This window comes from Drosophila willistoni, chromosome 3R (genome assembly GCF_018902025.1).
Source record: "Drosophila willistoni isolate 14030-0811.24 chromosome 3R, UCI_dwil_1.1, whole genome shotgun sequence".
Taxonomy (NCBI): Eukaryota; Metazoa; Arthropoda; class Insecta; order Diptera; family Drosophilidae; genus Drosophila; species Drosophila willistoni.
Window position 1 is genome coordinate 31,750,906 of NC_061086.1, and position 17,407 is coordinate 31,768,312.

Below are 17,407 nucleotides of genomic sequence, written 5' to 3' on the forward strand. Positions count from 1 at the left end.
CCAGCCACAGCTGGCAGCATGCAACTCTCCACTCCTGAGGCCACCTGTGTGTCCTGCATGAAGACAGACGGACTGTCTCTCTCTCTCACTGATGATTGCTCCACTTGACATACATTCGTCATTAATCCTTTCGACAATTTGTCATGCCAAGTAGTAATTGATTCATCAATATAAAGTAATTATTGCAATTGTTGCCCACAGCTGCGGCAAAGAAATTCGCAATTAAATCCACTCGTATCTCCTGTTTCAAAAGTAATGAGCATAGCATCATCAGCATTTTATGTGGCCACTTGGCGGCATACAGTTTGAGAGTCACACTCTACACAAGGGACACAAATTGGCGCCAAATGGTCGCCTCAAACACTTTCTCTCTTACTCACACGATTAGTGATGCCGAGCAACGAACTGGTTGGCTCGATTGGGCCAGGATACGAATCATAGTCAGCACGAAGTGCCATGGTCCTTCGTGTCTATGCCATTGGCAAGGATACGAAGGCACAAGGCAAAACAGTTTGCGACTGAGACTCGTGGCGAACGGACGAATGCGGGCCAATGAGAACAATCGGCCAGCGTAAACTAAACTCTCCTCTGATTCATTCTGATTGAGTGGACGAGTGTTCAAACAGAATTACGAATAGAAAACGCCGCCGCCGCCGCCGCCGCGTGTGTTAGTGAGTGATCCTCGATGCTAACCAACTACATACATACACATGTCCTTACAGTGTCGGTTAGTTAGCCAAGTGAAACAAAGTGTGGGAAAAGAAGAAAAAAAAACACCGAACCCAAAAGGAGTTTCAAGAGATTTCAGCCATGATTTAATTTGGCAAATGTGTTGGAAAATTGTATAGTCAGGGCAAAAATTTCAATACTAAAAATTCACTTGAGCCGTCTCCCGCTGCTGCTGCTGCTGCTGGCGTTGGAATTGCTGCTTAGAGCTGAGCTTACTCAGCTGGTAATGGGTTAATGCGGTTGAGCACTCGCCATATTCTGGCACATCTCCCTTTTGCCCCTTTTCTCCTCCTCAGTCGATATTTCATGCTATTTACCTAGGTGCGCCACTTTCGTTAATTGTATGCAAAAAAAAAAAAAAAAAGAAAAAGGAGAAACTTGCCAAACATTCACGGCTCCTTGTATGTACACAATACTTGTGCGATGTGAAATCTTTTTTTTGTTGTGTGTGTTTCACTCACAGGTTATACGCTGTTGTTGTGGCCTCATGCTAAGAAGAACTTTTTGGTTGCGAGAGGGAGAGAGGGAGGGGGCTCAATGGTGGGTGTGCTCAATTACAACCCATCTCGCCTGCCACACTATTTCCGCTCTAAAATTTGAGCCAAGTTTGCTACTGCTTTTGCCGTTGCCGTTGCCATTGCTTTACCGTTGCCAGCTGGGCTCACCCGTACCCGTACCCGTACCCGTAGTAGTTGCTGCCGTTCACTTAGTAAATAAATTGGCAATCGCATTTAATGTAAGTTTATGTGCGTCGCTACCTTTGCTACCTTCTCGACTGGCACAGAGGCACAACAACTAGAGTAGTGCCTAGTTTGCCAGAGTTTTTCTTTCCCCTTTTTTTTTTTTTTATTTTTGCGGCTCACTTTCAACGGCGTCGTCGTCGTCGTCGTGCTCATGTGCAAATCGTAAATTTACGTTAATGCCGAAATTTCATGTGATAATGACGTGATTACCTGACACACTGCAGCGCCCCAAAAATGTTGCCATTGCCATCCATGTTGGTGTCTCCAAAAAAAAGAAGGAAAATAACGAAGAAGGCTCAGCCTGGCATAAATAACCTTTACCATCCCATACAAAAACCCACTTGGCTGATAAATTAGTGCTGCTATATACTTCCAATGCCAACTAACTAAACTACGTACTCCTCTTATTTGGCAAATGCATTCAACTAAATTAGTGGGCCACATTTTCACACTAAAATTCACGTTCTATTGTGTGTTCGTTCAAGTGTTGTTCAATGAGTTGAATGGACTGAAATTTCTCCATCTAATAGGGCTTGAAGTAAAAGCATTTTAAAGACAATTCCAATGAATTCTTTGGCAAATCTTTTGATAAGAGAACTTCTGCTTTCTGCAATCGTCGCGTAATTTGGCCTTATTCTTTTTGCTTTTTTGCAACTTTTTAATTACTTTTGAGCAGCGATTCGAACTTTTGCGCCTCCCATTCTCCTATTCCTTTGCCACTCTCTAATTACAGAGGCCATTCATGACCGACCCCTTGTTTTGTGTCTTTTTATGTATTTTCTTTTACTCGCACCGAGTGCGACCTGCTTATCATTCGCAAAGTTTTATTCCTCCAAATGCAAGTGCTCTCTAAGTTGCAATCGCTTTAAACGTTCGTTGGCATTTCCGTTTCCGGCCCCTAAGCCAGTTTGTTAGTTTTACCTTGACATTTTACGCTGGTTTCTATTTTTCACTTTGGTTTTTCTCTCTCTTCCCTTTATTTTTCTTTGGCTTTGTTACCAGAGCGTGTTTTTTCAACGTACTAAAGCAGCAGCTGCTGCAACAACTTGTACAACAAGTTTAACAATATTTGCTTTTCTGCTCCACTCCACCACCAAGACCCACACCTGGCAAAAAAAAAAAAAAAAAGAAAGTCCTTTCATTTTGCATTACACACACTGGCCACATACAAATCATGAATCATTTCCAAGCACCGCTGGCATTTCCCCATGTGTCCCGTCCTGTGTGTAAGTGTTGTTTAATGCAGCTTTTCAACTTCTATGCGAATGTGCAACTACATTCCAGTTTTTGCTCTGGCTTATGTAAATGTGACCCTTTGGCTACTATTTTCTTTACAATCGCCTTTCAATCAGTTCCTATATACAAGTATATAATGCACACAGACATACATATGTATATGTAAGTTGTATACGATTATTTGTTTAGTTTCAGTCCCCTGGACTGATGTCATGACTTTGTCATTTCATTCTCCTACCCCATATCAGTCGTATCAATGAGCAGTTTAAATAATTGCGACCGCAATAAATTATTAAATCAACAGCAATTACTCAACCATTCAATAGCCGATGATGGGAATCAATCAATTGGTGGGTGGTTGTGTGGAAAGACGGCAAATGTGTCTGTCCCAAGTGTATGTATGTACACGCACATAATTTTTATGTACAAAAGGTGTATTTTAACGAGTTCCATGGACAGTAATTATCTATGCATGAAGTCCCCAAGACCACAGATTCATTCATTCAACGAGCAGGCGAACTTATTAATACAGAGGCTAATAGCTTCACATTGACGTGTTTCAAGTGCCTCGTAATCGATATTACAATGCCATTGTTATGAGCTACTTAATATGTTGGCATTTTTACTTTTCCCATGGCCAAAAGGGAAATGTGTGATTAATACTGGCATAAGCTGAAATTTCAACAAATGCCGATGCAATCTCCTCCTGCTTGTAATATGTACTTATGTGTTGCCTACTTTTGAGCGCATCCCTACATATAACATATTCGGTGTGTCGTGTCTGCATTTTGACAGCTGTTTCTCAGTTACTTCGATTTATGTGTGATTAGTGTGTCGACCCTTCTTCTCGCCAGCTGTCTAAAATGTCTCGTGCACTCCAGTCTGTTGGTTCTTCTCGTGTCTCGTCTCGTTTTGTCTCTTTTCGTCTTGTCAGCTTGTGAGCACAAAACAAAACATATCAAGTTAGATTTTCCATTTGCTTGATTCTCTTGTCAGTTGTCATTTTCTATGAATACATTACGATGCTTTTGTGTTTCATTCACGTTACCCCCGTTTGGCATTTACAGAATTTTTAGTTGACTTTCCTTCCACCTCTTTCTCTGCAGAAATACAATACACGCTACAATGTGTAAATGAATTTTAGAAATAAAAAAAAAACGTAACTCAAACACCCACCAACACAGACAAGCTTTGAGCAATATAAACAATGACAGACCCCATAAAATATGCAAGAAACCAAAAATTGGAATATCTTACACCTGCTGTGATCGAGAGACAGACAGAGAGTAGTAGCTCATTGTTTATTTGCTCTGACTTTATTTTGATTTTCAAACTCAAATTCTCAGAAAGCTTATACATTCCATATCAAAATGTCGAATATATGTATAAGTATGTATGTTCCAACCGCATGCGGCATGTTAAGACTTTAATGTGCTTTTAATGTAATTGATTATGAATTTTAATCCAGCTCAAATTATAGGAGATTTGGCCTGGCATTTTATGTTGTGTTGTTTGCAATTAAAGCGTCAGACTCATTATGTGTATAATCAAGAGTAGATTAATTAAAAGAGGATAATATTTTGAGGCCATTTACATATTTATCATCAATGCAAACACACACTAACACTCACACACAAACTGTAAAGTGCCTCAACTATTACTTTATTTACAGTGAGCATTCAGTTATTCATTTTCTCGACGTTTTTCCTTATCCTTATGCTCTCTAGCTCCTCCATTCAATGCTGCTCTCATTTATTCATACATACGTGCGCTTATTGCAATGTTCATTGCTTCATATTCATTATGGCAATGGGGCAATGTGCGTTCTGAACGTCAGACACGATTCCTTCAGCTTCTGCTCCTGCTCCAGCTCGAGCTCTTCCTCTTGTTCGATACGTTCGATAATCCAATAAATATTTATGAAGCACTTTATTGGAACAACACTGAATTACTTTATGGTATATGTACGTATGAATGTACAAACATATCGACAGGCGGACACACGTGTGTCTGTGCGTGTGTCTGAGTGTGTGTGTGTGTGTCTATGGCGAGCATATGCAGCCAAAACGGCAATCGATGCTGCTTCAACTACTTTCATCAGCAAAAGAAAACCTTTAGATGAGAAATTGTGTCTGTGTGTGTGTGTGTGGAAGAGAGCAAAAACCAAAACGCCATGGCATTTGGTGAAGTGAGTGCCTTCTCTACCTACCTACATATTTTACTACCACTAGAGCAAACTGCTTGCATATATTGCTTATACGCACTGTAGTACGCTTTGATGCGGTCAGTTTGACCAAACCAAACCAAACCGTACTATCACAGACTCAGTACCAGACACACGGCCAGTATATATCTGGCTTGTTGGTATTTGGGTTTTTAATATTTTTAAGAGCCTTGTCTGTGGAAGTCAAGTGGCCTGGCCAACACTAATTGCTTGTGTGTGTGTGTCTGTTGAGAGTGCGTGTGCCACACTCATGTTTAAATTATAGACTGTCGACTCAAGTGATTCGTGGTAAACTGATGCAGTTTGTTGACCCAATTAGCCATCAAAGGTTAAATACCTTTCGCACTATAGTTATCTTTCAATAGGACACAATATCCAATTACTGCAAAAGAAAAAAAGAAAAGGAAAATTCACAAATTATCCACTTGATATCTAAAATGATTATGTATACAATTTTTAATTGGACACACATTTCAATTAATATCCCCTGGCGATCTACTAAACTAAATCATATTTTCACTAACAATTATCTAACATTTGCTTGGTCCAAGTTGTTAATTCATTTTGTTAATATTCCAAACTCGTTTCGTGTGTGTGTGTGTGGAGAATAAAATCAGGTTTGAGTATATCGTGAATTAATTTCTAGTAATTGCATTTAATTTACTAGAAAATTTTTCCATCAATTAAGCAGATGAATTTAAATAAATAAATATTGGAATATATGGTGGCGATAAAATAAACAAAAGCATTTTCACAATTTTTCCCTATATTTCAATCTCTTGCCATCTCGTTTTTGCACTCACATCTAGTCATCCATTGTTTTCTCTCTCACTTTGACACGATTTTTCACTCATTGTCGAGTTTTTGCTGGCGAGCAATTTTAAACACAAATATAAACTGAAAATCAATGCAATGCCAAACATTAAACAGTAACACGACAATGACAAACAATAAAAGCAGCAAATATGAATAATGATTGAATTGGGTGGCGGGGGGGAGAGAAGGGGGGATGGGTTGAGATGGGGTTTAAAATTATTGACCAAATTTTCATGCCAACACACCGCAAAAGGGAGAGCCAACAAGGAAAAAAAAGAGTGGAAAAAGCAAAATCCAAAAACGAAAAGAAGTATAAAGGAAAAACAAGCACAAGAGCAAACTATGGAAACAATGCATAACTGGGTCAGCTTGACATGCCGTTGTCGCAGCGAACCCTGACGGGCAAAGGGTCCCTTCCCTACCTCAATACATCTCGCCCCTTATCACCCCAACCTCATCAGCCATGTCCGTTTAGTGCAATATTCGGCTATGGGAACGAATGTCAATGCATAAAATTCATTCAATGACTTTTGCAGCTATTTTTCTTCCATGATGGCTGGAAAGGAAGTAGAATGGTGGGGTTGGTGGGGGGTGGTATGGGTGGCAGACCGAAATATATATTGCAAGACATGCAATAAGACGAGGAAAAACCAAATGTATGTCTAAAGTGTGTCTCTGGCTTGTCTGGTCGCCCTTCTTGCCACCAAGCAAACTTGCACTTGTATGCAAATAAAATTGTACACGAAATTGACTTTATGTAGAGGCCATGTACATACACACACACATACATATATGTACATATAGATGGTGTATATATTGTACATTGTTTATCTGTGTGTGCATATACAACCCACATGTGTATGTGTGTGTGTGTGTGTGTGTGTGTGTGGGTATGGAGTGAAACCTTAGACCGAAACATGACTTTGACTAACGTTGCTGCTGCATGTAAATGGCACCATGCCGCACGCCATGCCACACGTTTTCCAGTAATCATCCATTATCCTAATGCCAGGTCCATGCCCAAGTCCCCTGAGTGTGACCGTGTGTGAGAGAGAGTCGCCTCTCCCTCTCCCTCTCTTTGCCTTTGTCTGTGTATGCGTGTGTGTGTTCCACTGGCCGATTGGATTATGCCTTAACCTGCGTGCACAACTCGACTTTCCCTCATCTAGACCATTCTTGCCCCTCTTTGCCCCGAGACGTTTATTAATGATACAACTGGCATTTTATTTTTGCCTACTTTTGTGGAGGGGCACCTAAAACGATTTGTATAATCGCTGCTCGAAATCATATTAATTGGCCATGTCTCCATGGTCCCGTCTCGCAGGTTATTTCACTTCAAATCGATAGTTCAAAACTGTAAAACCTTAAAGGTCAAATCCCCTATAACTTGGATCATGTGCGTCATAGAAAAACGAAGGCAATTAGAACTAGGTGCGCGCACTTGGCAACCCTCCTTTGCCTTTGCTTTGGCTTTGGCTGATTGTGAGACATATAATTTAAATTTTTGATTTCATTTTTCTAACCCATTCCCTGTCAATCTTTGCTTCGTGGGATGCCCGGCACCTGTTTCGTTTCTCACATACAAAACGAACCGCCATTCATGGCGCCTGGAAATCGATACTCATAAATTAAAGTCATAAAAAGGCAAACATAAATATCAATAGCAGCATGGCATAGCTAAAGGCGCACAAACACGAATTTTTCAAGTGCCGTCAAAAGGCAGACGGGCAAAAAGGAAAATCAATCCAAATCAATGATTAGTGTCTGACATTTTACGGCCAAAGTTGCTTCACCTGAAAAAGGACAAAGTTTCACGATGATTGGGCTCTTAAATCTAAAAGCAAAAATTAAACTTTGGCTTAGTGAGAAAGTCCAGTCGTTACTTTTTGTTTAAATACATGAAAAATATTTAAAGTAAATTAGAATTAATTTTATTTTATTTTTTTTTCTTGTTGACCAAACACAAATTTCTTGCTTTCAAAGCTGCAAGCAATAAAAAACAAAATCACATTACATACATAATAAATAAGGACAAGTTACTTGTCCCTTAACAGACAGCCATCAAAGCAAATGTATGACCAACCCAAAAGTGAGGCAAATAAAAATACGAGAATATACGTTTTGCATTTGAAACATTGCAAACTCATTACTGTGCACATTGTCTGTGTCCTTTTAACCTGGCCGACCGCCTCACACTCAACCTGACTATTAAAAATTCATTACGGTTTGCCACCAATGTAATTATGCGCTTCAACAAAACTGTTGCTCCAAAAGCGAACAAAACGAACAGAAATCGAATACCAACCACCTCGAATGAACATTAAATTCCTCAACTTTTGCCATAAAAAAAATGAGAGCTTGAAATTTAACTCGCATGAAAGTCCCATTAAAAATTAGCTGATTTATCAGTAAGCTATGACTTTTGTTCTTTGCTCAAGTGGCTTAGAAGTTGGCAAAAATTATCTATCATGAAGATTATATATAATCTCCTATATAGGACAGTATTACAAATTGATTACACAGTGTATCAAAGTGGATATTAATTCGAATAACACAGGCCGACATGATTTTTGGTGACGTAAACCTGAGAAGTGTTTTAAACTAACTCGGGTACGCTGATTCTGACTGCATACTCAGTTTTTGTTCATCACGTCCAGATTTTGTGAAATTAGGAGATCTAGGGTTGGAAAATAGGTACCCAAAAGTATACTATATAAAGTTAAAAATTGTTTTTCTACATTTTTAACGAATTGTAGAATTTCTCGTTTAAGAAAAATAGCTGTTGTTTGCCAACATTACTTATAAACAATTTGTTAGATGCATAAAATTACAATAATTCTTTAAAATTAACAAGTTGCAAATTCTTCGAATCCCTATAGCATTCTTTTTGGTTCGAATTTTACTCATTTTGGAACCATATCCAAAGTGTATGATAATATGCATGATAACAAAGAAACGCCACTTTGATTTTGTGTAAATTGCGTTCAAATCATACCTAATATATTAATAGGTTAAAATAATAACGTTTTGAGTATAATAACTTGTTTATATTATACTAGAAAATATTGAAAATGTGGCCATTTTGAATAATTCCAACGCATTTTTTTCGAAATCCTGTCGTGATGGGCAAAACTGAATACAGGGCCGTGATCAGCACCCCCAAATTACTATAAAAGACCTATTGAGCTTAGAACACTTTTTCATGACCTCGAAAATGTCGGCCTGTGTAATCGATTGGCTTTCTTTAAGAGAGAGATATAAAATATTAATTGAACAATTTTTAGAAAATATTCTTATTTAGTTAAACAAAAAGGCAACTTGCAGTTTTATGTTCTTGATGACATTTTCTCCTTTACTGTTGTCTCCTCTTCTCTAGATTGTCAAGTGATTTGTTATCAAATTGCATTTGTCATGAACATGAGTTGGAGACGACGACAACTGTCAGTTGACTCTGCGGCAGGGGTATGATGATGAAGATGGGGATGGGAATGCGAAAGGGAATGGGGGATGATGTCAAGGTGTAGGTAACCGCAAATGGTTGGGCGGAACTGCAGTATCCGTTACTTCCGTTTATGTCGCACATACTTAATTACATCTCAGAGAGTCATTGCTGCAATGTGAGCCGTAAAAGTTTCTTGCAATTTCTTGCAGTGTCAGTCAAAAGAAGTAACTTTTATGAGATGCTGCCACAAGTCTTCGCTACAGACTCACTCGCTCTAGATTCTGGCAAGAACTTAATTAGATCTTTTCTCATTCTACTTAATTCGCCTAGCCAGAATTGGCCAAAAGAATCTCGCATACTTGCGGGATTTTGTCTTTTGTAAAGAATTCCAATTTAAATCGAATTTTTGGCATGGCATGTGAGAAAGGCATTCCTTCGTCTCTGTCTTCGTCTCCATCCATCCAACTCTGTGTCTGAGACCAAAAACTTGGCCAAGTGTGTCAATGCAGTGACTCACTCTGGTTGACATACAATTTGTGGTACATTTATTGGCTTGTTTGGTCAGTTCAGCACACAGACAGACTAAGAGAGAGAGAGAACGAGACAGATATTTAAATGTTAAGCTTACCAACTGACTCAAAAGCTGGACACACTGGACACACAGCATTGACACACATATTTGCACAGCTGGTGAACTGAAACCAAATGGCTTCAGGTTCTGCTTCTTGGCCATGGATGGTTTTCGGCATTGGCCTGGTGTGTTCTCTAATATACCTTATTTATTACACATTACCAACTAAAATTTTATAGTAGGAAGTAGAAGGACATGTTGTTACCATCTGCAGTCTGGCAGAGTCTGCCTATATGTCCGTTATCGTAATGTTAACTTATGCTAAAACTTCAAACTTTAAATAAATAAAGTTTGAGTTGGAGTCTGGCTTGGTTTGGTTTGGCTTTGCTTGGCTTGGCTTGGCTTGACTTGGCGTTGGCACACGTAACAATTTGTGAAGCAAACATGGCTTTATTTTAGTTTCAATTTTCGCTTCGTTATTTTTCCACACACACACACACACACATGAATGTTGGGCCTGCTGTTTGTTTTAGAGCTACATTCCCCTCTGTCTTCTGCTCTGGCTCTCCTCGTAGTCTCTTTGCTTCACGGCGTGTTGTCTTTGCTTGTCGTCTTTTTTGCCGCCATTTTACGCTCGTTATGGCAACACTTTGGCTCAAAAGCAAACGACAACGGCGATGATGACGTTGATGGCGATGACGATGAAGGACGAGGACGAGGATGATGGAGACGGAGCACAGCTCAAACGACGAACGCGTTGCACAAAAAATTGTTGAGAAAAAATTCATTGCGTCTTCTCGTTACCAAGGCAACAAAGCAGCAGCAGCAGCAAAAAAATCATTTCAAGCAGAAACAACAAGGGATATGCAGAAAACGCCTTCGCGCCTCCTTTGCCTCTATATTTTGCTTTCTCTCTGTCTCTTTCTTTTTATTTTTGTGGCCCAATGTTTGTCGTTTGTGTTTGCCTGCATTCGCCTCGTTGACTGGCTAGAATCGTCATCCTTCTCTCGTCTTTCTACCGCTTGCCGCACGTTATTGACTGCAACATGTCTGCTATCAACATTCCCTACCCATCTCTCTCTCTCTCTCTCTTTTCTCTCCACTTGCTGTTGTTGCTGTTTGACAATAATTTTCTTAAGTTCATTCCCGTTGCCCTGAGCGTCGCTTTTGCCAAGGCAAAGATGCGTGTGTATTGCATTTGCCTGTCGCCTTTCGCCTGTTGGCATTTCCTTTTTTTCTGTTTGTTAACATGATTGCTCACGGGAGTGTTCGACACTCTCTCGACTCGACTGTGTGTGTGTGTTTCCCTTTGAGTAAAATCACAGCAAATTATATGTAGCATATATGTTTTACCATATTGATTTGGTAAATATTTGTGCTCGATTTGCTTGATAAGCAGGCGTAAAGCTCTAAAGTGGCAAAGTGAATTAATTCGCGGAGAGAGAGACAAGCGAATGCAATGCATTGCTTGCATATTGCGCATACGCCACCGACCGAAGCGAGACTAGACAGACAAGGAGAAGGCGAAAAACCGCAGCAGCAACACCAATAACAACAACAGCAACAATGACGACACAACATCAGCAACAACTTTTCGCATTTACCCAAGAACTTTTCAACATTTTCTTGTTATACGTTGATGTTGTTGTTGTTGCTGCTGTTGCTGTTGTTGCTGCTGCTGCTGCTGCTACATGGCCATAGACCCACCATAGACCCACTGAGCAAATTGTAAATGAAAAAGTTTTTATGTTATTCAGTGTTTGCTGTGGGCGGGTCTGTGTTTCCGTTTACTTTTCCAGTTTCAGTTCGCTTATGGATTTTGTTGTTACCATTGCCGTTTGCCATTGCCATTGCCGTTATTGCTGCATTATGTCTATTGTTGTCTATATAAATTTTTCGTTGAAAGTAATTGTAAATGCTGTTCATGGTTTGACTGTCGACGCTGGCTGTCTGTCGGTCTCTCTCCCTCTCTTTGTTGTTGTCAATATTTCGTTGTGCACTTTTTCAAGAGGTTTTTTTTTCCTCTTCCGAAAAATACAAACATTTCCAAGGCTAACGCAAAATTTTTAAATCCATTGAAATGCCAAAGTTAAATTTTAGTGAAATTGTGATTTTTTTCAAGTAGAGTGCAACTGTAAAACTGTGTATAATGGAACATTAATTGTAAATTCGAGTAAAGTAAAAATGCTAGAATAATTATTGTAATCAGCAAACCACACAGAAAGAGTAAAAAAAAGAAAAGAAACACTATCATTTTCATCATCAACATCATCAAGCTGACGGCTAAGAGAAGCCCAACTACAACAACAACATGACCCGCTTTCGCATAAAAAACTTAAAAATTCTATCCTGCTGCCTCAGCGTTTGGGTCACACTCTTTGGCAGTGCCCTACATCTGGCCAGTTGCAGTGAATTTCCCGAACGTGAATGCTGCGATCTAACGACCACCTCAACAGTGGGTCCCCTGCCCATGCCACCGGCTGCCCTGCCCACAGACAAATCCATATCATCGGTCACCACGGCCTTGGAGACAGATCTGACCATTGGAAGATCGGGTAAGCGAGGGTATAACATTTATAGCAATTGATTCGACTTGAGGCAACTATAATTAGAACACATGCAAGTTGAATGAATTTCCATACACTTGAATGGTCAGTATGAAGGTAAAAGGTGAAATCGGATGATAGTGAAAGATGTCATCAGTTATGCTCCAATTAACACGATGACCTTTTTGTTCCCCCCCGGTTGGGTCATCTAGTGGCGGAAATAGAGATAGAGAGAGAGAGAGAGAGAGCGACATGTTTGTATGTACGTCACCACAGTTTGAGAGTCACTGTGTGTGGCACACGTTTAAAACAATTTAAAATGCAAAGCAAACGTCAGCTGTAAAACAATTTATATTCAGTTTGAATTGAGGTTTTGTTTCGCATTTTATTGTGCGGCAACACACACACAGAGAGAGAGAGACATTTTATATGTAGAGAAGAGAAGGTGAGAGTAAAGAGAAGTTGCAAGTGGGGGTGGGGATTTTGGGGGTAAGTAAAACAACTTGACTTGTTTTAAATGTTGGCTGAGCGTTGCTACGTGCCGCAAACAGGCAATAGCAACTGCAATGGCAACAACAATTGGCCCAAGCAAACTAAATAAATATGCCAGACCCAGTCCATTGGATTTCTAGTATCCTCCTCCTCCTTCTCCTCTTTGTCTTTATATCCTTGTCGTCTCGCTTTTCCTTCGACTTTTGCTGCAATCGCTCGAAGCAAAAGAAGAATAGTTTTCTGTGTGCTGCATTGTGGCCAAGTTTGTGTGTTTTGTGGCACGTGTTGTGACCAAAGATTTCATACACTTGATGCAGTTAACGAGCTTCAAAATGGTCATGCTTATGTAACATATAAAAAAAACCGAAACAGATGTGAATGAGAGCGCAAAAAAAAAAATATGTGTGGGAGGAAGCAAAGAAAATGTCAATGGCATTTTATTATTCTGCTTTCAATCCCTTATTCAACCATTTGCCAAGCAATTAAACGCAACCAAAAAAGTTCTTTGGCTATACCCTTCGCTTCCCCCGCCCCTTCCCAGGGTTTAAATGGCAACTGTGTAAAACTTTTAGCAAGAGTGCACAGAAAACTTTTTTGGCCAAACAAAGCAACAAAAAAAAACAGAGAATAACGAGGTAAAATCATTGTTAATGGCATTTTCATAAAATTTTCATTTACCTACATTAAAAATGTCAAAATGGTCGTCGGCGTATTCAAAAAAAAAGAAAGAGCAAATGCCAGAGAATCGCCGAGTGGCGTAAGTTAGGAGTGAGTAGTCAATTTGCCATCCATTGGGCATTCGATTGGCTCAAAGTAAAAGTAAGTGCATTAACCTCGTGCAACTTGCAACAAAACGAGGCGTGGCGACAGACACACACACACACATACACACAGTGAGAGAGACAGAATGAGAGACGTTTGTAACACGCACTGGCAGCAGATCCATTTACTAGTAATTGAGTTTATTAAATAATCATAAATATCGATTCAATTTTGTTGCCATTTTGTTACGATTTCGAGTTACAGTAAAAAGAAAAACAACAAAATAAAAAAGATGATGGCAAATTGGTTATTACGAATGCAAAACGCTTGAAAAGGTAATACACAATAAATAGTAAGCGAGTAAATGTGTTTGATTAATTGACTGATTGATTGACGAACAGAGTGAGAGAGAGAGACTGACCAAAGTTGCCTTGGCAAATTAGTCATTAAAGTTTGCTCTCAATATGCTTGACGTTTGAGCTGCCACTTAGCAAAAAAAAAAAAAGGTTGAAAGCAAAACTACAGAATTGATTGAATGTTAAGAAATCGTAAGGCAAAAGGGGAAAAAAGGACACACGCACACCCATACACACACATGAAACTGCAATGAGGTTGACGTTGAGGGACATAAAAATTTCTGTTATATTTTTTACTCGTATTTTTTTCTTTCACTACGATGGCCATGTCCATGTTGGTCCTTCGTCCTGGCCCGACGACGACAGGCATGTACATATGTATATAGATTTTAGATTGAGTTTGCACCAATGTACACAAGTTCCTTGAATTCGAATTCGCATTTGAATGGGAATTTTTCTTTTAGTGGCCAATGTCTACAACGATGACGAGTACGACGAGGACGAGGACGACGACGGATGTGCCTCCTTGAGTTGTGTGGAGCTGTCCGTCTGCCCGTCTGTCCGTCTGCCTGTCTGTCTGATGTCGTTGTGCTAAGGCATGACATAAGATTTTAATCAGCATAAAATTTTCGTATATTTTTTGCTCGTATGTAGTAAATTTTTGTTTGGCCAATGGAAAAGGAAAATGGAATGTTATTCATATTGAATTGAAAATTTAAATGATTCCAATGCTATGTAAAGTGTTTGATCTTTTTTTTGTACGTATTTTTACCTGTCTTGTAGAGTAATTGCTCACCTTTAAGTGGGGGAAAGGAATAGCAAACTGTTGTTGCATTTTATCTGCTTATGCTTAAATCGCTTCAATTTAAAACGCAACAGACACTACACTACACACATATGCCCTTAAGTTATTCCACCTTAATTATATTGCAACACTCCGATGCTCGACCCATTCCGACCCAATTCGATGCACACACACACACACACACACACACACACAGTCACACACTCGGCGCAATGTTCGCGCATAGGTGCCTGAAGGTCCATGTAACACAATGTTTTATGTACTGCCCCTCGTGTGAGTGTACTCGTATGTGCGAGTGTGTGTGTGTGTGTGAGCGTGAATTAGTTATGAAGCCAAAGTCAAACTGGGTCAGCACTTCTTTTGCTGTTACTCCTGCTGTTGGCTGTTGCTGTTGCAATGAGTGTGGCCATATTTCGTTTGTGTGTGTGTTACCAATGCCAATTTAATGTTATTGCGTATACGTGCCCCAACCACACAACAAACCATGCCACGCCACGCACCTTACCCCACCCATTACCTTTACATTGTCAATAGTTTGTATTGTGCATTTACAGAAGTTGCAGTTAAAATTGTAATTAAATTCAACGCTCACTCACATAAGTAATGCAAATTATTTATACGTGCCAACCTGAAAGCCTGAAAAATACACAAAATATTCAGTGTGTGTGTGAGCCTTAATACAGAAGCATCAGGTCGAGTAAAATATTTCAATTTGTAGCACACTCAACCAACCAAGAAAAAAGAAAGAAAAAAAGCCACAAAGAAGCTTTCTGCACTTAACCTTCTGCTCAGACTGATGGGCGCGAGATGTTGCTGCTGCTGCTGCTGCACCATCATCATCATCGTCATCAGAAGTAGCATGAATACGACCTTCATCAAATGAAGAAAGAAAATGGGTAGATGGCAGAACTCACACGCTCTTCTTCTCTCTCTCTTTACGTTGTTTGCCTGGCAAATTAAAAATTCGGCACAAGACAAAAAGCAACAGCAAGCAGCGACCTCAGCAATGGCAAAAGGTTGCCTGCCCGTTGCCTGCCACTGAACTGCTGCCCCTCAGAACAGTTGGCAACCGCTGCTTATGGTCTCGACCTGTCTCGATTTCACTTCAAATGAGAAAAAATGTTCATAGCTGAGTGAGAGCGAGCGAGCCAAGCAAAAAGTAAATTAAAATTGTGTGTTTATTTGCACGAAATTCCAGCCAGGGCACAAAAAAAGTAGAAAGTAAAAAGCAAAATACAGAACAAAATATGCTGCTACCTTTTGCAGTTAGCAAAAGTTGCCCCAGACAAAGTCCCATGCCATACCAGGAGAGAAGCCTCCCCTTCTTCCTTTCTGATGTCTGATGAAAGCGCTTTAAAGTCACCTGCCATTTGGTGGGGCGCTTTAACTTTCCCCCTCAGTGCTCCTTAACTGCGTGTGTGTGTGTGTTGAAAGTCAAGGCTGCTAATTAAGTGCCTTTTTGGGGTTAAATACTTATACATATCCGCGTGTTTGCCGTACACTCTGTCAGCTTTAGATACATCTGCAGATTCAGATTCACATTCAGATTTCACTTTTCTCTTTATTTTCTCTGCTATTCTTTTGCGTTTGAGCGGGGCTAAACCACTTTTGCGTGTGTGTCATGAGGATCATGGTTTTAAGCTCTTGGAGCTTAACATCAATTTTTGAGGGATTACAGCTTGTAATATACTGCTGTAATATGTGGGGCAACTAATATCGTCATGCGGTTCTGGGTTCTGGGTTCTCGTTTCGCTTTTCTCGTTAACAACAATCAGAGTCTGTCTGCTGTCTGTCTGTGTGTGGCATAAATTGAATTTTGTCTAATTAGAAATGCAACTGCTAGGCATGCAATACTCATGAATTTTCTTCTCCATTCCATTAATGACACTTTAATGGGCCACAAAATTCATACCGACTGGTGAAAAATAAATCACCTTCATCTGCTGGTGGCAAGTTGAGCAGCAGCAGCAAAAAAAAAAAGCCACGGTGCTCAGGTGAATATATTTAGATACATAGAACTGTATGTATAAATCACAACCAGGCACACACACACACACACACATAGAGACTGACTCTCTGGTGCTTTGGCATGGCATCATCCATCAAAATTCACTTTTCATATAGACCCAGTGTAGGATTCAGTCTATCTTTGACTCTGGCACACATTTAACCCGCACGTAGTCGCAATTTTAATATAATAGCAGGCTGAAGCCACGACGAAGGCATATCAACGACCTAGTAAGCATCTTTATATAATTTCATGAGGCTGTCAGCACCCACACACACACACACACACACACACACACACACACACACACCACTCAAGCATAGAGAGAGAGTGAGGAAGGGAGAGACAACGTGGAGGACACCTGACGACCGCGCACTTTGCATAAATTTGTTATGCATATAAAATTAAAAGCATATTTTTAGGCGTTTGCTCTAACCATACAAACGGCATTCGTGTTGATATTTTTATGGCAAATATTCGTAATTTGCCTTACTCCTTTTTTTTTGTTTGCCTGACAGCATCAACGAAAAGAGATACACACACACACAAACATACACCGTTTGTGTATCTGTGAGATACGCAAATACATCAGGCAACAAATGAGCAAAGTTTTACTTTTATTTAGTTTACTTAAGATTTGTTCGCTGCTCTCTTTAAATTTATTCGGATGTTTGCCT

General features: G+C 39.8%; 1 protein-coding gene across 3 annotated transcripts in view; it reads left to right on the top strand.

Moving 5' to 3' along the window:
* The first annotated feature begins 539 nt into the window (after window positions 1-539).
* LOC6649506 overlaps window positions 540-17,407 on the top strand; it is a 75,474-nt gene continuing 58,606 nt past the window's right edge. The window contains exons 1-2 of one of the 3 annotated variants that reach the window (XM_047009257.1): window positions 540-671; window positions 11,887-12,316. In XM_047009257.1, the coding sequence (XP_046865213.1) occupies window positions 12,073-12,316 (244 nt within the window). In that variant the 5' untranslated portion in view covers window positions 540-671; window positions 11,887-12,072. Of the gene's footprint in view, window positions 672-11,886; window positions 12,317-17,407 lie in introns of those variants that run through there. The other 2 variants (XM_047009258.1, XM_047009259.1) reach the window with 2 other exon arrangements.